Source organism: Muntiacus reevesi, chromosome 2, assembly GCF_963930625.1.
Source record: "Muntiacus reevesi chromosome 2, mMunRee1.1, whole genome shotgun sequence".
Classification (NCBI taxonomy): Eukaryota; Metazoa; Chordata; class Mammalia; order Artiodactyla; family Cervidae; genus Muntiacus; species Muntiacus reevesi.
Genome location: NC_089250.1, coordinates 29,143,341 through 29,168,140, shown reverse-complemented (window position 1 = coordinate 29,168,140; position 24,800 = coordinate 29,143,341). Strand labels below are relative to the sequence as shown.

General features: G+C 42.5%; 1 protein-coding gene and 1 non-coding gene across 2 annotated transcripts in view; both read left to right on the top strand.

Annotated features, from left to right (window-relative positions):
* FAM171A1 (family with sequence similarity 171 member A1) overlaps positions 1-24,800 on the top strand; it is a 125,989-nt gene that overhangs the window by 88,085 nt on the left and 13,104 nt on the right. The window contains exons 4-5 of the mRNA XM_065921167.1: positions 3,996-4,154; positions 8,758-8,934. Coding sequence (XP_065777239.1) covers positions 3,996-4,154; positions 8,758-8,934 — 336 coding nt within the window. The remainder of the gene's footprint in view (positions 1-3,995; positions 4,155-8,757; positions 8,935-24,800) is intronic.
* On the top strand, positions 1,405-1,477 carry TRNAC-GCA (transfer RNA cysteine (anticodon GCA)). Its single transcript has one exon. It is a non-coding gene; the product is annotated as a tRNA-Cys (tRNA).

The window sequence follows — 24,800 nt, the reverse complement described above, 5'->3', positions numbered from 1 at the left end:
GGCAGGAAGGGCAACACACACAGAGGCAGAGAGAAATAGACACGCAGAGACAGAGACAGGAAGATACAGAATTGGGGTGACCTATGATGCGAAGAATTGACTCATTGGAAAAGACCCTGATGCTGGGAGGGATTGGAGGCAGGAGGAGAAGGGGACGACAGAGGATGAGATGGCTGGATGGCATCACTGACTCGATGGACATGAGTTTGAGTAAACTCCAGGAGTTGGTGATGGACAGGGAGGCCTGGTGTGCTGCAGTTCATGGGGTTGTGAAGAGTCTGACATGACTAAGTGACTGAACTGAACTGATGATGTATCTTATATGTGGAATCTAGCAAATACAAATGTGTCTATTTACAAAACAAAAATAGATTCACAGACATAGAAAACAAATTTATGGTTACCAAAGGGGAAAGAGGTGGGCGGGGGTAAACTCGGAGTTTGGGATTAACAGATGCACATCACTATATATAAAATAGATAAGCAGCTAGGATTTACTATATAACAGGGAATACTATTCAATATCTTGTAAGGACCTATAATGGAAAATAACCTGAAAAAATTTTATATGTTTAACTGAACACCTTGCTGTTCACCTGAAGCTATCATAATGTTGTAACTCAATTATACCTTAATTTTACAAAATAAGGAGCTGGGGCTTCCCTGGCAATCCAGTTAGGTGAAGACAGCATGCTTCCACTGCAGGGGATGCAGGTTAAATTCCTGGTCAGGGAAGTTCCACATGCTAAGAGATAAGGCCAAAAGAAAAAGAATAAAATGAGGAACCAATGACAAAAGTAGTCACCTATTTAAAACCCCCCTCAATCTGAAAAGGATACCTTTTTAAATAGAATTTAAGGAGAACTTTTTAAAACTAAAGCGTCAATTTATTAAAATTTTAAATTAAAAAAAAAAAAAGAATGGAGATCTGGGAACAGCCTTGGTTGTGGTATTGGGGTCCTAGGCTGATCCCCATAAGGCCTGGCTGGACTGCTCTCCTGGGGTTCAACAGGATTCCCTTTCATCTTTCAGCAGCCTCCCCTTTTCCTTGGTCTAGGCTGAGTGGGTTTCTGTTCCTTTCAGCGAAAGGAGCCTTCATAGTGACCTCAACCTGCCCATCTCAGGGGGTCTGAAGGGGCACACAGTACCTGACCCACGTTCTGAAGTAACCTGCCTGGCCTCTGCGTTCTGCCTCGACCCTCATGAGGAAACGGCCCCTCTTTGCACCTTTACACTGCAGCCATGCCCTTCCTTCCTTCATAGTAGTGAGTGTCCTATTTCTCAGTGTATAAAACCCAGACATCAGCAATATTGTTTAGAATGAAGAACAGTGGAGAAAGGGAACCGAATCCCAGAAAGTTCACCATCATTGAAAGAAAATAATGGTGACCTAATGGGAGGGCTTCCCTGGTGGCTCAGAGGTTAAAGCGTCTGCCTGCAATGCAGGAGACCCGGGTTCGATCCCTGAGTCAGGAAGATCCCCTCCAGAAGGAAATGGCAACCCACTCCAGTATTCTTGCCTGGAGAATCCCATGGAGGGAGGAGCCTGGTAGGCTACAGTCAATGGGGTCGCAAAAAGTCGTACACGACTGAGCGACTTCACTCACTCGCTAACTCACTCAGTGGGAGGGAAATCCAGGAACGAGGTGGGTATGTGTATACTTACAGATGATTCTCTTTGCTGCACAGCAGAAACTAGCACATTGTAAAGTAACTGTGCATTTGTGCTCAGTCGCTCAGTAATGTCCAGCTCTTTGCAACCCCATGGACTGTAGCCTGCCAGGCTCCTCTGTCCATAGAATTTTTCAGGCACCAGTACTGGAGTGGGTTGCCATTCCCTCCTCCATGGGATCTTTCTGATCCAGGAATGGAACCCACATCTGCTGTAGCTCCTGCATTGGCAGACAGATTCTTTACCACGGAGCCACCAAAGCAACAATACTCCAATAAAAATTAATTTTAAAACATTTAAAAAATAAAAGCAGCTCAAGCAATTTGAGACCACTCCAAAAGTCATTTGTCTATCTAACAAAAAAAGAATGGGAATAGGAGGACAGGATGTTGTTATATAGTTGAGGGTGAGGAGATGGATGCGAAAGGGTTTGCTTTGACCTTTAATCTCTGAGGGCAGCTTAGAGAAGAAGGAAAGAGGCAGAGAGCAGGTGTGGGAGGTGGATGGGAGAGGGATCCAGTGAGGCCAGTGCTCCCAGCATGAGTGGAGCACCCCCAGAGCATGAGGCGCCCAAGCTCTGTGCAGACCACAGAGGGGACAGCAAGAAGACATCACTGTGGTGTGAGATCAGAGGAAGAGGACAGAGGGCTAAGGCGAGCTGAAAGTTAACAGATACAGCAGCAGGGATGCCAGGGCATCACCATGGCTGTGTTTTAGGGGTAAAGAAAGGACACTGATGGAACAGGACTGATGTAAGTGTCCACCTAGCTTAAGTGGAGGCAGCCGGATTAAATAGGACTGTTGTGAGCTTGGGCATCTGGCTCCCACAGGCTCCAGAGCTGGGCCAATGTTTATGGAGGACCAGTCATTTGAGAAATACAGTCAGTAGTTTCCAGGAGGTAAGGGTACCATCATGACCTCCTTAGTCATCCATGGTCAAGGCAGCCCACCCCGTAAGTCTGTGTTGGTGATGAGTCCATTTGGATTTTTGTGGCCTCACCTATCGGAAGAGACTTGGATTAGTTGACCTTGGAGTTCCAGAACTCCCTTATTGAGAGCAATTCTGGTTTTTGTTTGGTTGGTTTTTGGTCATGCTGTGCAGCCTGCAGGATCTGAATTTCCCAACCAGGGACTGAACCTCGGTCTTCGGCAGTGAAAATGCCAAGCCCTAACCACTGGACCACTAGAGAATTCCCCTCGAACACTTCCTGACAGGCTTATTCCTCCCCTAAAAGCTTCTGATCCAGAGTGAAAAGGAACCTTGGTGTAGACATGAAAGACCACGAGCTCTGGGCAGAGCTGCTGTGTCAGAACAACCACGAATTGGAAGGAGAGGGAGCGTCCAGCTGACCCCAGAGAAATGTGGTCTCCCTCAATCCTGGAGCAGGTTATACAATGGCCAGAACATCAGGGCAGACCACTGTGTTTGAGGAACCACTTTATTTAACCCAGAGAGATGTGTACTTCCTTCAGAAAATGCTCCTAACTCCCATCTCTGTGAGTTTTTGTCTTCATGATGTTTTTGCTGCTTGTGTGCAAACTGATTTAGTACGTTTATGTCTCGTGACCCTCACTACATCATTAGATGTAGTTCAGGTTTTACAGTCAAAACAAGATCTGGAGCAAAGTCAAACTGCGGATGGTGTCACAAGGTAACTGTCTAACGGGGCTGTCGGCTCAAGTCATCTGCACAGGGTTTCCTGGAAGGATCGGTTCTCACATCCGTTCAAGAGGCTCATCATAAAATCTGTAGCATGATAGTCAGGAGTTGGATGCACCCACCAGAGTAGACGGAAGGCCAAGAAGCATTTCACTGTGGGTTCTTATTTGCGTTTCTTGTCCAGCTGTACATCTGCTGCCTGCTCTGCTCCAGTGTGGTCTGTGCACTTAGACCAGATTTTACCAGGAAGGCTAAGGATGTGTTTGTAACAATCTCAAAAGATTTCTCTTGCCTTGTGCGTTTCAAGATGTTAATTGCCATCTACTCATTTCACTTATGTAGACGTTCTTTCCCAAAACGATACCCCTACCCATAGGCCAAGACTGGGCAGTGAAAAGACCGCTCACAAATAGAGCTTTTTGTGAAAAACCTAAATAACATCCTGTGTCAAAGCAGACGTGACAATGGGCTATTATTTCTGTCCCCATAATAGCATGTTGTCACATCTCTGTGCCCCGAGTGAATGGGCCATGGGAAGGGATGTGGGGAGGAGCGGGGGCAGGGGAGCCACACTGAAACCTTAGAGGAGCCTCTCCAGGGTTTGTATTTTCTAAAAACAGAAACCGCTTCTTCAGGAGGTAACTCAGAGGTTCATATCTGCAGGTGCCCGGCCGCAGCCTCGAGTGCACTTCCAGAGAAGAGCCCTGAGGCTGCCGGAAAACACCAGCTACAGTGACCTGACCGCCTTTCTCACAGCCGCCAGCACCCCCTCCGAGGTGGACGGCTTTCCTTATTTGCGAGGATTAGATGGAAACGGAACAGGTAATAATCTCATCTCTCTTCTGCCTGGGGAATCTGTGTTTGCATCTTTTATAGGTGTTTGTATCTTTCTAACTGGGAGACCCAGAGGTGCAAAAGGGGGGAAATCTGTCTACAAGTTCTGGTGCACTGAAACCATCATTTAAGGAATTCAGTCTGCACCACTTCGGGGTTGAACTTTCATGAATTTTAATCACTGAACCTTTCTGCTGGGACCAGTTGCCTTAAGCACCCTCTCTGAGCTCTCCTTTGGCTGCCTAAATGTATTTAATCCCAGAAGTTCTTTTCATTGAATTTTTCAAGTGTCAGATCAGAGTTTGAGGTTTTCTGTCCTGTTTTCAACCTCACTCCACTTGCCCCTGCAACATTTTTTGGTGGAGCAGCCTGCCCAGCTGTGCAGAGATGTCCACGCCCACTCGCCACATGTCACAACTGGAAGGGGAAGGGTGGGTGGCATTGAATCTGATTCCCAGGGGAGCACAACAGCGCCCCCGCCCACCAGCACTGGGAGCGCTTCGGGCCGGGGAGACTGGGCTGCAGGGGCTGAGTCTTTCTCATAGCCTCCCTTTTTCTGAGCTTGCTCTTTCTGCCTTCCACTTGGCGAAGAGTGTTCAGGCTTTATAGTTGATTTTGAATCATCTCCTGGCAGATCTGTAAGTCCACTCAGTCATTCTTACCCTATGCTGGCGAGACCCACAGTGCTCAAAGATCACAGAAACTAAAAGCCACCAGTCAGAAAATAGGTAATAATTCCTTATCAGTAAAAGACCGCCTGTTACCTCCATTTATGGCCAAGAGAACTCCGTGCTAATGTGGTCCCTGTTCCTCCTCCTGGTGAACAGAGGGTGGTGGAGTCTCAATTCCTGAGTCATTTTCTTATCTCCCCCTTTTTCTTTCCCCAATACTTTACATGAGTCACAACATAAACTTGAAAAACAAAGGCTGTTCTGGGTTGAATCCCATGAGGTGAGTACGTTGCTGCATTTCCCAGGGACGCTTTGATTGAATTTCACCTAATTGTCTAGTGCTTTACAGAAACTGATCGTCCTGCGAAAGCTTTTTATCCCTGCAACATATGATCCATTTTGTAGAATGTGGATAAATGTCTGGTTACAGTTCAAGGTCACCTGATGATTTGTTACCCGCTTTTCTTCCCTCTGTGGTACTGTTTTGAGAAATGTTTCTTCTTCCTTGAATGTTTGTGTGATAATGACGCAATAAATAGTCAATCACCAACACCCCGAAGAGTTGCATGGTGTTCATCTTAAGTGAATATTGTTGGGGAAAAAGTTGATTTTTCATTTAAATGGATAGGCCTGGGAGGGAAGTAGTATTTCAGGGAACATGATAATCTGAGGCCATCATGAAACCTCCAATCCAGTCTCCATAATAAAACCCCCAAGTTGGCGGGACGACCTCATTCATTTTTCTGTTCCCCAATTCCAAGATGTCTTGAATAAATTATAAAATGTGAGATGACGGTAAGAGAGAGAGAAGACATAGGGCAATTGATTTTAGAGAAGTTGTTTTCTTTTAAAATCACTCTGTTATTTCAGAGGGAAGAGAGAAAGTCTTTGGAAGGTTATATTCAGCTTGTTTTCCACAGAAATACCTGGCCGTTGACCTAGGAAGAATCAGGCCTCCTCCCAGGAAAGGCAGTCACCAGCGTGGTGTCCACTTAGCACCCCAGCAACCCATCAACTGGGGCTTCTCTTCTGCCCCACCTTTGCCTTCTGTTTTATAAAATGCATCGAAGAGGTTTCAACTTAGTGTGAGAGCCTGGACCACATTAATCCATGTGAGATGGCAGGTTATCAGTAGAATTCAGGGAAGTAAACAGAGACCATAAATGTGACTGGTGAGTGACTGGCTTCCCTGGTGTGTCCTAAGGGGGGTTGTTTATCCCCGCCTCCACTTTGAAGGAGTTTCCAGAGCTGTAGAAACGCAGCCACATGGAACTTTCAGTTGCTTTCTCACTCTCTTCCCCGTGCATCCTCACAGCATCACGCTTCCCCTGTGGTTGCTAAGAAAGCCCAGACCTGCTCTGTGATGGTCTCAAGGGTTTTTAAGAAATTACTTCTGCTGGCAACTCCAGAAAGACAGAGAGGAGTCAGTAATATGACTAGCATGCAAAGCCATACAGAACTTTGGATGCTATCTGGGCAAAACCTCTTTTGTTCTAAGTGATGAGTTGGTGGCCTCGTAGCTTGGCCCTGGGGTGCTGCTTTTGCTTGTCTTTATTGGAATGTGATGGGGGTCAGGAAACATCAAGATAGAACATCAAGAAGGAGAGAGTCCTTGGATACAGAACTCAAGTGTTTTGTGAGGAGCTGCAGTCTCATAAGAAGGGCTGGAAGGTAAACAGTGTAGCCCTTCAAAGCATGAGTGGTTCTAGAATAAAGAAAATGGGAGGGTCGAGAGTCCTTTGGAAGGTATGGAGTGGAAGCACTGAGAGAGGAGAGAGCCCTCAAGAAAGCAGATATAATTGCCTGTCATGTCTTTGAACAGAGAACTTTCTAAAGAACGTTAAATCACATGCACCTACCAGTACACAAATATGCCTCTTTCTTCAGTGCTGTTCTTACTTCGGAATGTTTGTAGTACAGTTCGTTATTTTCTCCAGATTCATAAGAAAGCATCTAGTCCAACCTCCTCAGTCTTGCAGCTCAGAGCAACAGACCCCAGAAGAGTGAAGTAACTTGCGGAAGGCCACATAATTAGTTGGTGGCGGATCTGGTACTGGGACTCAGGCTTCCTGAGCCAGGGATATGCAAGATTATAGGAAATGAAGACTCAAAAGGGGATGAGTGGGGACAACGGGGATGCCATTTCTAAGAATCGAGAGTCAGTGTTAAGTGGAAGGAAAGGATATAAGGTGAGAGGGGAGTACTTTTCTACTCTACCTGCTGCTTCCGGGAGTAGACTTCCTGCCTGGCATTTTAATGAAAGAAGCAGCCTTGGGGACTTCCCTGGTGGTCCAGTGGCTAAGACTTCATCTTCCAGTGCAGGGGGTGTGGGTTCGATCCCTGATCAGGGATCTAAGATCCTACATGCCTCATGGCCAAAAAGCCAAACAAAAAAAAGGCAATTAAAAAAAAACAGAAGCAATATTGTAACAAATTCAATAAAGACTTTTAAAATGGTCCACATCCCAAAAAAAACTTTTTAATTGTTTTTTTTTTTTTTAAAGCAGCAGCATTACCTAACTGAAAACGTTATCTGTAAGTTGCTTATATAAAGTCAGGTCACATAATCTCTCTTTAAGTCCTGTCTCATCTGGAGAGTTCAACAGAGCCTAGAGAAATCTGGCTTTGCTTCTGTGTCGCCTTTGGGCAATGGATACATTTAGGGCCTCCATCCACAGGATGTTGTGACTAAAAAGATGGCAAATTCTGGGTTTTGGTTCTCTTCACCCTACAATGAAGTGGTCAGGTTAAAAGATTTCAGAACTTGAATCTATGCTTCCGATGTGGACCTTTTGACGAAATCCTCATTTCCATCCCTTTTTCTTCATTGGTAAACAGAGATGGATGTGAATCATAAAAGGTAGTGCTAACATTAGCTGTATAGAAATTGCTCTGCAAAGAGATTAGCTACCACTGGTTGTTGAAACTCTCAAATTTACTAGTTTTAAATGTTTACATTTAGTCCTAACTGGAGGTTTGCATTAACTCAGGTAGTTAATTGATAAGTAGATAGGTATATAAGGAGCTTAATAAGAAATCCTATAAATTATGTTCTAATGTAGCTTAAATTTTTCTGTCAGTGTGTTTTCATTGTATTCAAGGGAAGATTTTAAATTATGACTGAATACACTTTGTATGATATATTATATTTCACTGGAGAAAAATTCTTCTCAAATGGATCCCTTAAGTATATAAATATAATACCACTTTCATAAGCATTCCCCAATTTATCTATAAAGTAGATAGTCATTAAACCATTGGCTTGGAGAAAAGGCCTCTAATGTAGAATAATTGGTATATTAAATTCCTTTTAAACAGATCAAAATAACAATGGCAACCAAAATAACTCATAAATATTTCAAGTGCAAGTTTTCAATAGTGTCCTTTTAGTAGAAGTTAATATTCTGAAGTACTCCTTGAAGAAATGCATTTTTTTTTTTTTTAAAGCAGTCTCTGATTTAAAACATTTGGCTCCACTGTGGTGATCTGCCAAGTAATTAACATGTGTATAGGGCTCGCTTTGTAGAGAAGTTGATTTCAGGGTTTCACACACATACCTTCCCTCCCAATACAGACAGTCCCCCTTCCCTTTTGAAACTCCTTATCGAAGCACAGGACAGTGGTTAGAATGGACAGACCTGAACTTGGATCCCAGCCCTACCACACACTAATGTTATCTATGCGCCTGTTTCCATGACTTCCATCTCTGAGCTTCAGTTTGTTTCTGTGTAAAATGGGGATTTTACCTACTTTAGGGTGTCATGGTGAGGATTGTGCATATAAGATACTGAATGCAGTCCCTGGTTTGTAGGAGGCCCACTCCTTGTAGATGTTAGCCGTTACATTTTTCTGTAAACAGTTTCTGCAGCCCCACCTGGGTCCTGTGCGTGCATGTGATGGAGACTGCCTCTTGCTTCCAGGAAACAGCACCAGGTATGACCTAACCCCTGTCACAGCCGTCAGTGTCCACTTGCTCAGCAGTGATGGAACCCCGGTGCTGGTGGATGGCCCCATTTATGTCACCGTGCCCCTGGCCACACAGAACAGTCTGAGGCACAATGCCTATGTTACGGCGTGGCGATTTGACCAGAAACTGGGTAAGCAAACTCCCGTGCCAGTGATCGGCTAGTGGACGACTTCATTACTGTTCGATTTCCCTTTTAAGAAGCCTGTGCCAGTCTCTTTTCCTTGAAGTTATTGAATGCTGCTGCTCACAATGCTTTGCATGGTTTCTGGTGGGTAAAGCTTACACCTTTTTTGTTTTTTTTTCACACTTAAGCTAATTTGCTTGAAAAGAATCTTTAAAGGTTATTAGACTTGAATTGCCTCTCCTAATCTTTTATCCTTTTATTCTTTAGAAGATCCCATAATCTCTCTTGGTCTTATGGTTTTCTTTTTTCTGTGTTCTGAAAAAGGAAGAAAACATTGCCAATATTATACAAAAAAAGGAACTAAAAATCACCTAGAGAAACCCACTAATCATATTTTGGATTACAAGTAGACTTCGCTTTATTGCACTTTGCAGATACTGCATTTTTTACAAATTGAACATTTGTTGCAACCGTGTATTGTCAGATGATGGTAGGCATTTTTCACAATAAAGTATTTTTTAATTTAAATAGGTACATTAGCTTTTGGGGCCATAATGCTGTTGCATACTTAATTGACTAAAGTATAGTGTAACAGAACTTTTAACACACTGGGAAACCAAAAATTCTTGTGACTCTTTTTATTGTGATGCTTAATATAGTGCAGTAGGCCTGGATCTGAACCCACAGTATCTTGGAGAGGAGCCTGCATTTCCTTCCAGCCGTTGCACTATTCGTGTGTATATTGGTTATCTTTTGCAGCATAACAGACAGCCCTAAAACTCAGCAGCTTTAAACAACAGTGAACATCACCGTTTCGGGGAGTCAGGACCCCCAAGTCAGGAACCCAGGCACAACCGAGCCGGGTGGTTCTGAGTCAGGTCTTGAGCAAGGTTGCAGTCAGGCTGTCAGCCAGCTCATCTCAAGATCCAGCAGGGGCTGCCAATGTGCTTTCAGGCATCAGATCCACACTGGCTGGTGGCCAGAGGCTTCAGTGCCTTGCCACGTGGGCATCCCCACAGGGCCACTCACAACCTGACAGGTTGGATCCACTGAGCTGTGGAGCAAGTGACCCAAGAGAAAGTGACAAACAAAACGTGCAAGATTTCAGGTGGCGCAGTGGTAAAGAATCCACCTGCCAGTGCAGGAGACATGGGTTTGATCCCTGGGTGAGGAAGATCTCCTGGAGAAGGGCATGGCAACCCCCTCCAGTACTCTTGCCTGGGAAATCCCATGGACAGAGGAGCCTGGTGGGCTGCAGCCCATGGGGTCACAAAAGAGTCGGACATAACTTAACAACTAAACAATAACAACAGCAAACAAAGGGGCAAAGAGCAAAATGAAAGTCACCATTAGGTGACTTAGGTCTTTTGTCACCAAAGGTCAAAGTGGCCCCTTCTTCCTTCTTTCCAAATGCTGGTGGTCACAGAGCCCAGTGCTACTCCAATACAGGAAACACCACGAAGGTGTATGAACAGCAGGTGTAGGCATCATCGGCCCTCTTAGAGGCCGCCTTCCAAAAATACACATTTAACATGAAGGGGATTATATGCTATGTACTGTTCTATAACTTGCCTTTAAAAAGCATTTGTTATCATGAACATCTTTCCCTGGCATTATTATTCCATAGCAACAGTTATTCTGCAATGTCAATATTAATATTGCATAGTATCCCCTTGTATATTTGTGTCATAATTCAGTTGCTCAATCTCCTACGATTAGGAAAAAACATTACTATTCTTACCAGTGCTGGGATAAATGTCTTTGAAGTTAAATCTTTGTATATGGCCATGATTATTTCCTTAGGATAAAATTTTAAAAGAAGAATTGCTGACTTCAAAAAGTAAAAAATTCTAAAGCTTTTAATATGTATTTACGACTTTTCATCCAGAAAGTTTTACACTTGACATTCGTGGTAAGATTACAGGAAGGAGTACATGCTTGTGTTGAAGATTTTGACAGCACATTAGACCTTATACCCCATTGGTTTCTCAATCCCATGAAAGTAAAACTTGAAAAGACAAGTTTTCAGATAACGTAATTCAGAGTTTTAAATTGTTAGGCCATACATACAAATTCTTGGGAGAATTTTGGTATCAAATGTATTTTCAAAGACACCTAATTCTTTAAGTAGTCAAATTCTAGTTCTAGGAATTTATATTTGGAATTAAATGCTTGTTGGACTTTCTGGAGTTTGCAAGGGTTGTGGTTTGTTTTATGTTTGTTTTGTTTCATTTTCCAAACAATTACCAACAGACTGTGAAATTATTTGTGTTGAATTCCATGCCTTTACCGGATGCACCAAACTTGACGTTGTTAGAAGGGTCATCCTGACACGTGGACATGTGGTGCTGGGTCACATGTTCCTGGTCAGGATGTAAGGAGTCCTGGGCTCCCATGAGAAAGCGATTTGAGGGAACCCCTGAGGAAGATAGGAATTCCGAAGAGAAGAAAGGATGTGGATGATGAAGCAGGGAGAGAAAGTAGGAGAGGGGAAAGCTTGCGTTTTGCCTCCTGAAGCCCTGGATCTGCCATTTGGGAAACTCTGAGGCCCACCTCAGGCCAATCACCTGTCCTGTTTCCTCACTTGTACAGTATGCATTTGAGTTGAGGCTCTTAGTCCCTGTATGTTCTCCTTCTCACCATTGTCCACCCAGGTTGGTCCCCAGGTTGGCTCCTGGGTTGGTCCCCTGGAGCATGTCACGGCAGTGCTCCAAAGTAGGGTGTGTGGTTAAGAGCAAGGACTCTGAGGCACAATGGATTAGAATTTCAATTCTGCTAGTTATTGGCTGTGTGATCCTGGCCAAGTTACATAACCTCTCTGTGCCATAGTTTTCTCAACTGTGAGATGGGAATAATAATAGTACCTAATGTTATGGAGAGTGTGTTTATTTGTCAGAGTACTCTAGAGAAACAGAACCAATAGGATGTGGATGGTTGGGTGGGTGTGTTATGTGTGTGCTGGTGTGTGTGTGTGTGTCTGTGTCTGTGTGAAGGAGAGAAATTTCTTTTATGAACCTGGCTGATACACTTGAAGAGGCTGGCAAGTTCAAAATCTGAAGGATGGACTGGCAGACTGGAGACCCAGAGAAACACTAATGTTGCAGTTTGAGTCCAAAAGGCCATATGCTGGCAGAATTTCCTCTTGCTTGGGAGAGGTCCACCTTTTTCTTAAGGCCTTCGACTAATTAGATGAGGCCCACCTACAGGAAGCATAATCTACTCAATCAATTGATTTAAATCTACTGACTTAAATGTTAATTTCATCTTAAAAATACCTTCACAGCAACCTCCAGGCGTGTTTGATCAAATATCTGAGTGTTGTGACCTACTTAAGTTGACACATCAAGTTAACCTCCCCAGGGAATAATGAGTTAATATTTGTAAGAAGCGTAGTTCAGTGCCTGGTACATAGTACACCTTAAGAATTTATTCAGTAACAAAGATAAGGGTTGCTTTACCACTCTGCAGAAGGGTTTCTCGAACCATGACATCTAGACCACTTTTTTCCAGATTCCTGTTAGCTCAGTTTTTATTTATTTACGTATTTGACTGTGTTGGGTCTTACTTACAGCATGAAGTATTCTTGTGTCCTGTGGGATTTCTCACTGTGGCACACAGACTCTGGTTGCAGCGCATGGGCTCAGTAGTTAGGGGCACGGGCTCAGTAGTTTCTCCACGGCATTTGGGATCCTAGTTCCCTGACCAGAGACCGAACCTGCATCCTCTGCATTGCAAGGCAAGTTCTCAACCACTGGACCACCAGGGAAGTCCTAGTTAGCCCAGATTTCTTGAAGGATTGTTGTCCACATGCTGCTCTCACTTCTCACTCACTTCAATCCTACTTCTGTCTCCCATTCTCCTGAAACCACAGTCGTGATACTCAGCAGCAGTTGCCTGATTGTGAAATCAAGTGACCTCTTCATCCCATTCATGTCTCTGAAGCATTAGAGGGTTTCTTTCCTCTGGACATGAAGGCCCACCTCCCCCAGCTCTCTGACTCAGTGTCTCCGAGGGCCCTCCTTTCCTGCCACATGGGCTCTCCCCTGGGCCCAGCTCCTAATTCCCTTTATATGCCGTCACTGGGGCTGCATCCACCGACTTCTCATACTCGCCCAGCCACCCATGCACCCAAGTCTGCTCTCTGATCTGTGTTCCTGACTGGCTATTAGACATCTGTCTTTAGATACCCTACAGGAAACTCAGATTCATGTGCCTGTAACAAACAGTCACGCTTCTACCTTTATACCTGTTCATTTCTGTGTCTCCTCTCTTTGTTAAGGGTACCATCTACCAGTAGAAACCTCAGAGTTACCCCCCGATTAATTCTTTTCTTAAAATATTTATTTATTTAGTTTTTATTTATTTGGCTGTTCCAGGTCTTAGTTGCAGCATGCAGAATCTTCTTTGCAGCATGTGGGATCTAACTCCCTGACCAGGAGATCAAACCAGGCCCCCTGCATTGAGAACCCAGAGGGATGTTCCCCACCCCCCTCATTTATTCTTTTGCTTTACCTCCCTGCACCACTGGCAGCCATGACTGGTCCTTTGCAAGGTCATGCTGATGTCAGATCAGCGTTTCTTCAACCTACCCTCTTATCTCCTCCGTTAACCTCTGCCTGGGTACAGACTCTGCCTTCTTTCTGGCCAGTTCCTGCAGCTGTCTGCCTGTCTGCCACTCTCCTTCCCTCTACCAGGGCTTCTGGGTTGCCACTTGGGTCACTGTCAGAACCACAGACCCTTTGCCACGCGAGAACATCTCAGAGCTACTCATCGTGAGATTGCCCATGCTCATTAGCACAGCACACAGATGTCTTCAGAGCTGCCCCCGCCCAGCTCTCCAGCTCACTTCCAGCCACTGTCTCCTGCACACCCTGCATTGTTCCCACACCAAATTGCTTGCTCTTGCCTGGATGTACCTGCGTCTCCCTCATCACTTGTCACATTGCATGATTGCATGAGCAGTCTCTCCTCTCAAATTACATTCTCCATCCTCCGACCAGTAATTTGGTCCCTCCTAAGCATATTGCCCATTTAGCAGTGGCACTAGAAGTCTTTAAGAACATGGCATTACAGTGTCTCAGTCATGATCCGTGTCCTCATTGAGTCTTCCTTATCTCTGAATCCTCATGATCCAGAACAGTCCCTGGCACTTGCGAGGCACCCAGCTAAACTGTTTGCTGAATGAATGAATCAGATGAGGAACATTTAGATATTTTAAGATTCAGAGCAGTTTAAGATATTATAACATTGGTAATAAAGATGATTCTATACATAGAATTTACCTTTACATATCTATCTATCTATATCTATATATGTTTAGATCTATATCTATATGTTTAAAGAATGATGCTTTGAGTGGTTGTCTGGAGAGAGAACAGTTGTATTGCATTTTCTCCATCCTAGAGCTTCTATCCCTGCTGCTATGCTTCTTCTGCTCCTTCCTGCCTCTTCATTTTTGAATGGATGTATTTGAATATAGATAAATAAGGCTGGGGTATAAAAGGCTATATTCCTAATACAGTGATGCTTTCGCTAGGGAATCATACACAGATTCATCATAATATGACACAGGTCTGTAGAAGCAGCATCCTTGCTCTCATTAGTTTATTTTGTATATAGATCACAAAGATCAAAAGTTTATTTAAAAATTTTTTTCTTTCATGTCTGTGGTAGACTGAAAAATTGCCCCCTCCCCCAAAGAGCTCCATATCCTAACCCCTGGATCCTGTGAATGTGACTTTATATGGTACAGTAACTTTGCCGATGTGATTCAGTTAAGAATCTTGAGATGGGGAAATTCTCCTGGATTATCCTCATGGATCCACTGTAATCACAACAGTCCTTATACGCAAGATGCAGGAGGAATCAGAATCAGAGGTGGCGACATAATGATGGAAGCAGAAATTGGAGGGATGCACTTTGAAAATGGAGGAAAGGACCACAAGCCAAGGAACAGAGACAGCCATGAGAATCTGGGAACATGGCACTGAAATGGATTCTTCCTTCAGTCTCCAGAAAGAACCAGCCCTACTGATCCTCTGACTTAAGCCCAGTGAAACCGATTTCAGGCTTCTGATCTCTAGAAATAAGAGAATACCCACTTGTGTCATTTTAAGCCCCTAAGTTTGTGGTTGTTTATTACAGGAGCAAAAGGAAATTAATACACTGTAGAAATCAGTGAAAACAAAGAAATATGCATTGTCATGAAGCCTCTAAAAAGTAAGTTATCCAATTCTCTCCTTCCTCTCTGGAAATAATCTTGATGGCATTGAGCCTTTTGTCATTGAGAATCTTCATTGTATGGTTGATCTAGTTCCACCTAAATGGTCTTTTTAACTTAGCATATACAGTGAAAACTGTAACTGTCGAATTCCAGGCTCCAACAGATTGTTTGAAAAGGCAACATTTGGAAAGTCATTCAAAAATGATCAAATGAAATAGAACAAGTTTTCTGAAAACTTTATCTTTAAGATTGGATGGACGTTTCAAAGAAATCATATGTTCTTTAACTTACTAAGCTCAATGCTGCTGCTAAGTCACTTCAGTCGTGTCCAACTCTGTGTGACCCCATAGACGGCACCCCACCAGGCTTCCCCGTCCCTGGGATTCTCCAGGCAAGAACACTGGAGTGGGTTGCCATTTCCTTCTCCAGCACATGAAAGTGAAAAGTGAAAGTGAAGTCGCTCTTTCTTGTCCGACTCTTAGCGACCTCATGGACTGCAGCCTACCAGGTTCCTTTGTCCATGGGATTTTCCAGGCAAGAGTACTGGAGTCGGGGTGGGGGGGGGGTGCCATTGCCTTCTCCGTACTAAGCTCAATAGAAGCCTACGTATTTCATAAGGATATTTCTACTATTATATATAATTCATAATATCATTATTTAAGTAGAAATTAAATTATTGCAGTTAAATAACAAGTTCCAAGAGTATTATAAGATCAGGGGAAAAAATAGGAACACATCTTAAGCATGTAGCACTGTTTACTAATTATCTACTATTTATGATTAATTCAAATACAATTATCATTTCAAACCATTTTAACACTTTAATTGATCTACTTTTTAGGTAAATCAAAGTACTTTAATTTCAAAGTGCTTAACAGCCAGAAACAGTAACTTGTGAATCCATTAAGAATTTCTCACTTAAGTAAGGGTCAACAAACTATGGCCTGAAATCTTTGAATGGTTTTTACACTTTAAAATGTTGGAAGAAAGAATCAAAAGAGGAGTATCTAATGATACATGAAAATTATATGAAATCTAAGCATCCCTGAATAAAATTCTATTGAGTACTATGGACTGAATGTTTGTGTATTCCCCAAATTCATATGTTAGAATCCTAATGCCCAAAGTGATGATGGTATTAGCCAGGTAGGGCCTTTGGAGGTCATGAAGTCATGAGGGTGCAGCCCCCATGAAGGGGATTAGTCACCTTATGAAAGGGGCCCCAGAGGGCTCCCTTGGGTCTTCCACATGTGAGGACACAGCATTTGAGGACACAATGAGAAGGCACCATCTGTAAACCAATGAAACCAGCTCTCACCAGACACTGAATCAGCCAGCACCTTGATCTTGGACTTGGCATCCTCCAGAATGAAGAAGTGCATTTCTGTTGTTTATAAGCCATCCAGTTAATTTTGTTACAGCAGCCCAAGTGGAGTAAGACATTAGAACACAGCCTTGCCTATTTGTTCATGTGTGGTCTGTGAGAGCTTTTCCTGCACCAATGAGTTGTTCCCACAAAGTGAAAAGTATTTGCTATCTGGACTGTTACAGAAAAAGTTTGTGACCCCTGATCTAAGATGCATTCCACAGGGGAGCTCTTACCACTTATTATTAAAATGCAAGTGTATTCTCCATCTGCAGGGCCAAACAGGGTACCTGATTCAGTCAGTCTGTACTTCCTGTTATCCAGGCAACCTTCCAGCACTTTACCCCAAATGGCAGCTGATGCTTAGTGATAACACCTTGGTTATAGGGCAATATACATTTTAATGCTAATTCAGTTACTTCCATTTCTGACTGCTGGATAACTGAAAGTTTACTCATGAGAGAAACGTAGAGGTACCTACTTTCTTTTTCCTTTTTTTAGATTCCACATATAAGTGATATAATATAATTTGTCTTTGTCTCACTTACTTGGCTTTAGTATGATAATCTCTAGGTCCTCCCATGTTGCTTCCAAATGGAATTATTTCGTTCTTTTTTGTGCCCAAATAATATTCTGTTGTATATTTGAGCCACATCTTCTTTATCCATTCATCTGTTGTTGGGCATCTAGGTTGCTTCCAAGTCTTGGCTATTGTGAATAGTGCTGCAGGGAACATTGGGATCCTTGTATTTTTTCAAATTACGGTTTTCTCTGGATATATGTCTAGGAGTAGGAATGCTGGATCATGTGGTAGCTCTAGTTTTAATTTTTTAAGGAACCTCCATACTGTTCTCTATAGTGGCTGCACCAACTTACATTTCCACCAACAGTGTGGAAAGGTTCCCTTTTCTCCAGCATGCTCTCCAGCATATATTAGAGATACCGCCTTCCCAATACCATTAGAGTGGATTAGATTTGGTGCTACTGTTTTTCACAGTTTTCTTTTTCTTGAGTGACAGCTGGGTTTTTTGGGGGGGTGGTTTTTTGTTTGTTTGGTTGGTTGGTTGGTTGGTTGGTTTTGTTTTGGAACTGGCAAAGAATTTCCCATTAAGAAAATTATCATCTCCATATTTTAACCCACATGTTCATCCAAGGGTGACCTAATAGAGTAATAGTCTCCTAGAACAGAAGTGAAGTTGGATTTTGTTTAAAATGTTACAACAATATGAATTGACTGATAGTGGTGTGGACTCTCAGGAAAAAAGATTTTTGTAAAAAGCCTGACTTGCACGCATTAGAGTCAAAACTTTTGCCGCATTTCCTGGCAGTGCCGATTTTGCTGCAGCTGCCGTGTTAAAATGTCATTTGATTTGCGGTACAAGGTAGGGCCTCTATTCAGTGAGTGTACGTCTTTTCCTTTGACGAATTAGCAGATTTCTTAAACTCATGATCTGATGATGATGCTGTCTCTTTTGCAAAGCAGTATAGTGCCAGGACCTGGGGCCTGAGTATGCAAGTGTGTCTGAGGGGATGGGATAAAGTGACCTCATCAGGAATGTTCAGGGGCCAGTTTTACCTTTGAAAGAAGCTGCTTTTCTTCCCCAGTAGGGCAAATGCAGTTTTGTCGGTCATGATGAATGCATCTTAGCCAAGGCTTTCAGGACAGTAAAAGATGGTGTGCCGGCTCATTTTTACAGCATTTCCTCTCTTTAGCCTGAAACTGGGACAGCAGATGGCTGCCCCATGTCCCAGGTGGTCAGACTGCAATCTGATTCGATGCCCTGGGGAACGGTCACTTATGAATAAGCAAACCAGGTCAGTGGTTTGAATTGAAAGTGACCAACTGACCTTGCGTGGCTGAGAAAGCATGATTTAAGATTCTCTCTATGATAAGTTGCTGCTGATTCGTAATAACTTGGGTTACTTGGTTTGAATACTCTCATTCTAATGAGGTGACGAAAATCAAAGCAGATTCCAAGTGAAGCTACATTGCAGAATCCAGTTTTAACTGCCTTCCCAGAACACAGCCTGCAGAGCAGTGTGCGTTGCTATAGAAATGCTGGTTACTGAACCAGCTTCTTATCACGTATGGCGCATACGTGTCAGGCATTCAGCGATACTTGCTCATAATTGGCCAGTAGTGGGTTCGTCTCTGCATAGATGGTGAGCTTTACTGTTGATGGTGTTGCTTATCGAACTAGCCCTTTTAGGTAAGTCATGGCCAGCCTATCCCTGACAACGGAGCTTGATTTAAAGTACAGATCTAGGATTTTGTTACATTTCATTGTTTTTCAAGGGGAGAAAGGGACGGGAGTTCTTAAAACACTATATTCCATTTGTCACTTTAAGAAAATGAAAATAGTATTACTGGTGTGTCTTTTTCTGTATATACCATGAGCCATGCATCTTACATAGCAGGTGACAAATTGCCAGACAGGTGTAGTGACTGAATGACAAGAATGAGCCATAGGGCATTGTGTAAGCAAAAGTTAGAACAAAAGAAAGGAATTAATGTTTCTAAAAGTTAAGTATGTATTTACATCTGTGATGTTAACTTTAGAACCATGCATATCATCTTTATATTTTTTTTTCCAAAAAGGCCAGACTCAATAGTTAAGGGAATTAAACAAAGAAAGAAGCAAACTTACCTGCTGCAGTGCAATGTCAGTATATCCTTAAGAAAGATCATCTGAAATGGGTCTTCTCACAATGAAGGTGATCTCTTAGAAACAAAGAAATAATTCTCAGGAAAAGAGTCCCTGTGTTCTCAGATGTAATGTGCACATGGGTACTTCAGTTTTTAAAAAATTGCCCATACCAGTGAATCAGGCTTCCCTTAGATATATAGTGGGGGAAGAAAAAGATAATTTACCTGCAGAGAAAGCTAATTGAAGTGAAGTAACAGAAAAGAACCATTAAAAGTGTAGGACTTAATCTGGATTAATGATACCAGTCCAGCAAAAACTTAGGCCGGAGACCTCAGCTGCCAGGTGGCCAGCGAACTGTGACCTGCTTTGGAGACACAGATTGGTGTCTTTTGGCTGCTCCAGACCATCAGCGTCACAGTGGGGATGTTCCACCCCTGTTGCCCGAGTGGGACGGAGTCTGGCCATGGAACACATACATTGCCCACGGGGAGACCGAATGCTGAGTGATCTCAGAACATGGACATTTGTTTCCTGATGTTGCCTAGCAACTCAAAAAACACTCTTGTACTATCAGTCCATTCCTAAAAGTTGTTAAGCCTTTTGTGTTTGTAGCCACCCCCTCCCCCCCAACAACAACAACAAAAAAAAACGAGAAAGTTTAGAAAATAATACCATCACTTTAGCTATATTGTAGCCATATATAGCTCAGGTCCACTTTTGTTTCAAAATCCTATCCTTAGAGACTTAATTTTCCTAAAGGGTCCAGTTTTTATAGGAGAACTTTTCATGCTGGTGTTGAATGGGAACAATTTTTGGCAAGTTTTACAAATGATGGCTGCCCACTTTGTGGCCTCAGAGTGTATAGATCAGTATGTTCCTCCTAAAAGAAAATGTCTTTTGTAGTCAACTCTTGATTACCACTTATAGAATAGTTACTTTGTGGATTATCTGTGGCAGGTGTATATTCTCCCCACTACCTGGGATCCTCAGAACCTTCTTGCTTTGCTGTCCTTTGGCCTGGATTTGAAGCACTGCATCTATTAATAATATACTTGTTCTGAGATCGGCCTGGGTGAAAAATAATTAGGAAGGCAAAGCTGCCATCATTTATTTTAAAGCCAAGTATTTTTTAAAAAATAACTTCTGTTTTCAGTGGTCTCCACGGAAATGAGAAATTAAGAGGTGAAATTCTTTTTGATAGATCAGGAATTGCACTGGTTGTACAGCCATTTGGCAGGAGTGTATAGAATACAGGCAGGCTGTAGCCCAGCAGTTGAGACAGCTTGGATGTAAATACTGGCTCCTCTGGATCTTGAGCAGGTTCGTTAACCTCTCAGGGCCTCGGTTTTCTCATCTATAAAATGGGAATAATCGTTATCATTCCCATCTCATAAAATTGTTGAGAATGGAGAGCACTTACAGTGATGCATAGTACTGAGTAAGGTGTTCTGTAAGCAATGATCATTATTATAATCATCATTGTTTTAATTCAGCCCATATTTAGTTTGTGCACTTTGTGTAAAGCATGATATAAGGGAGACGGACAAGACGTGCAAGTACAGTGAAGCCTTAGTATCTTTAAGTTGAATACCCAGGACTTCCCTGGTGTTCCAGTAGTTAAGAATCCACCTGTCAGTGCAAGAGACATGGGTTTGATCCATGCATTACAACTTGCCATTTCAAATAAGCGGTTTGAAATACACCTAAATTGGAGGGGAAGAAATATAGGACCATTTGGGGAAAGTATATATTTTTTTGGTCTACTCATTCTCAGCTGAGCTTATTCATTAGTAAAACAGGTAGGATCATAAACCAATGTTTTTCATCACTGTTTTCATAGCAACCCTACATTCTTTCTTAATCAGAAAGAAGCTGAGATTCAGCACAGGGAAGTACCTGGTACACATGTATGTTATCCTAGGGATGGAGAAGGGGAGATTCAAAACACAATTTCCTTCAGACTTTAAATCCTCTTCCTGTTCTAGAATATCAGATTTTGGTGCATTCCTGCTTAATGTGGCTTAACAGAATAATGGACTGGATCTGGGGATGCAGAACAACAATCCATTCCCAGATGTTTTGTTTGGCCCATACAGTTGATTTGGGGGCATTTATTTGTTTGCTTTGTTCTAATTTGCTGCCAACATTTAAATATTGAAAGATTTCCTTGGGAATTCTGTTCTTGGCTTCTCTTTTAAAAAATTGAACAATTCACTCATTATACCAAATAGATAGTGAACATCTTCTTTGTGCCAGATTTTACTCTGTTCTAGGCTTTTGCAGAAAAAAATGCAACCATGAAATTAAAAGATGCTTACTCCTTGGAAGAAAAGTTCTGACCAACCTAGACAGCATGTTAAAAAGCAAAGACATTACTTTGCCAACAAAGGTCTGTCTAGTCAAGGCTATGGTTTTTCCAGTAGCCATGTATAGATGTGAGAGTTGGACTATAAAGAAAACTGAGTGCTGAAGAATTGATGCTTTTGAACTGTGGTGTTGGATAAGACTCTTGAGAGTCCCTTGAACTGCAAGGAGATCCAACCAGTTCATCCTAAAGGAAATCAGTCCTGAATATTCATTGGAAGGACTGATGCTGAAGCTGAAACTCCAATACTTTGGTCACCTGATGTGAAGAACTGACGCATTTGAAAAGACCCTGATGCTGGAAACGATTGAAGATGGGAGGAGAAGGGGACAACAGAGGATGAGATGGTTGGATGGCATCACCAACTCAATGGACATGAGTTTGAGTAAACTCCGGGAGTTAGTGATGGACAGGGAGGCCTGGCGTGCTGCAGTCCATGGGGTCGCAAAGAATCCGACATGACTGAGCAACTGAACTGAACTGAACTGAATGACAGAACAAGTCAAGGAAGGCACCTGTAATTATGAAGTTTTGGTTCTGAATGGAGGAGACAGACAATGAACCGGTTTACTTTATTGGCATTAAGTAAGTGCTGTAGGACAATTGAATTTAAGCAGGGTGATGTCAGGGAGAATGATTGGCTGGACAGAGGCTTTGGAGGAGTGCTATTTGAGCTGAGATGCTAGAGACACATAGGAACCTAACATGGGACTGTCTTGGGGGGCAAGAACATTCTGGGCAGAAAAAAAATGGTCAACACAAAGGTCCCCAGATTGGAACCAATTTGGCCACACCTACAGCAGCCAGTTCACTCAGAGGCCCTCACTTCATGCGCTGCAGCCTATGGAGTGAACTCAGATGTTTGTCAACTTCCGACCGGTCGTCTGACAAGTGACTAGATTACTCATGAAATATATTAGAAATATTTCTGAAGTTGCTTCAAGTACTGGCCACCCAGTTGACAAACCCCGGCAATATTGTAGGAAATGGTTCTAGGGTTTTCTGAAAGAATCACCACACCCACAAAAGTACAAATAATGTGGAGCTTTGCTACTCAAAGAGTGATCCTTGGACAGGGAGTTTATTCAAACTCCAAACCTCATGATTTGCTCCAGATCCACTGAATCAGAATCTGCGTTTGAACAAGATCTTCCTTATACCAAGCTCTTAAACAAAGCTCTGGTTGAGAGCATCTTACTACATCTGTCCAGATGCTTGTCACCTCACTGTCTTCTGCCACCTTCGTTTTGAATGAGTCTCCTAATGCTGAAAATGAGTGGCCATGCCTCCTAAATCCTGGACCATGTACCTCACCCAGCCCCATCTGACATATAATTGCAAGATGAATGTTAGATTTAGTGGGTAATGAACAAAATTTCTCTCCATATGGGCTTAATTAGCTTCCACTCTGATAGTACTTTCTGGGAATTTATATATACCTATTGTAAATTGAAAATTCTCTCATTAAATTTTATTAATGCTATTATGCATGCTAATATTTCTGGCTACCTATTTAAGGCATGCACTTTGTCTAGCCCTCCCTGCCAGAAGCTTTACGGTTTCCCATTACTGCTGTCTCCTAAAATTTGTTTCAGTAAGACTTGTGATCACTCAGCTAAAGTTTAAAGGAGAAAAAAAAAATCAGTTGCTTGGATCAAATTTATTTTTAAGAATCTATTCCTCAAAATTTGCCCTAAAAATACCCAGGGAACATGTTATAGCTGAATACAGATGCACTTCTTGTTTTAATTTCTAATCATTCATTATACCTGTGATTTTATGCTTTGAACAGAAGGTCGTTGGTTGTAGCGAGTTGCTGTTAATTTTATTCTTCTTTAAACTGGTCCCAAAATGTACTTGCCTGAAGCTATAGGAATCCAACCATCTGTATATGACTTTCACTCTTCAGTTCCATTGCTTTCAACTAGCATGGTTAGATAATTGACCACCAGGTAAATAAATACTTTGCAGTGTAATTGACAAGGAATGTATCCTCCTCACAGAGTTCATGGAAAAATGATTCCAAGAAAGGGAACATACTATTCAAAGGCATAGACTTTAATTTGGAAAAAAGAAGGCTGCTCCACAGTGTCATAGAAATATGACACTGTTTCTGCTGTACCGATGAATGTGACTTAAAGGCTGGTGGACTTTTCTGGTTTTTCTGGGTGATCTCATCCCACTAAGGTTTTGTTAAAGCATGCGATAAAATAGACTCAGACTTTGACACTTCTGATTGTGCAGCTGGTAGGAAAATGCAGTAGTTATGGCTTAAGATAATGCAGATGGAAATCCTAGGAAGTAAGTCTATGCTGGTTTCTAGAGAAATGCAATGTACTTGGAAGTGGGGTTGAGGTGGGGAGTGGTTATGATTATAAGTAGTAATAGTAATAAGCACTCACTCTGGACTGAGCAGTGTATCTCTCTTAAGAAGTCTGCCCTCAAACAAGCTAATGCCCATGATATCTATTATTCAGCAAAAGTCACCACAGCCTAAGTGAGGAGACAGTCACTGGCCAAAACCAACAGTTGAAGGGCAGGAGAGAAAGAGATTCCTACCATCTAAGTTCATGCATGTGTCATGCACATGTATGTTCTCACATCTTGCCATGAATGTTTCCAAATAGTTCACAGTGAACAGTTAAGTCATAGGAATAGAAACATTCCGTTTCACAGTGAGTATTCACCTTTAAATTGATAGAACTTTTTTGAGATGGATTTTCTGCTTGGCTGTGACATTTCTTCGCATCCCAGCTTATAGAACTAGTCAAACTCACTGCAGACTCTTTCACAAAAAAAAAAAAAAAAAAGCATTAGTTAGAATATATTAGGGGAATTCCCTGGCAGTCCAGTGGTTAAGATTGCACCTTCCAATGCAGGGGGTGGGGTGTGGGTTCAATCCCTGGTCTTGAAGCTAAGATCTCACATGCCTCATGGCCAAAAAACCAAAACATAGAACAATATTGTAACAAATTCAATACAGACTTAAAAAAAAAAAGAATACATTAGCTGTGCATGTTGGTAGAATCCTCAGCTACAAGTGCTTAAGTGATGAAGCATCTATTTTTATGTGACAAAGGAAGTGTGAAGCAGTCATCAGGAACTACCTGTCCCCAGCTGGACCCTCCTCGAGTATCCACAGAGTTGGAAAGCTGCAGAGCTGGAATTCACACTAGGTGTTATCTTAGGAAGGGCGAATTGTCCATGCTGTCAGTTGATCCTTGATCGTGCTGGACTTTCACCTGCCCGGTGTCCCACGGTGTGACATGG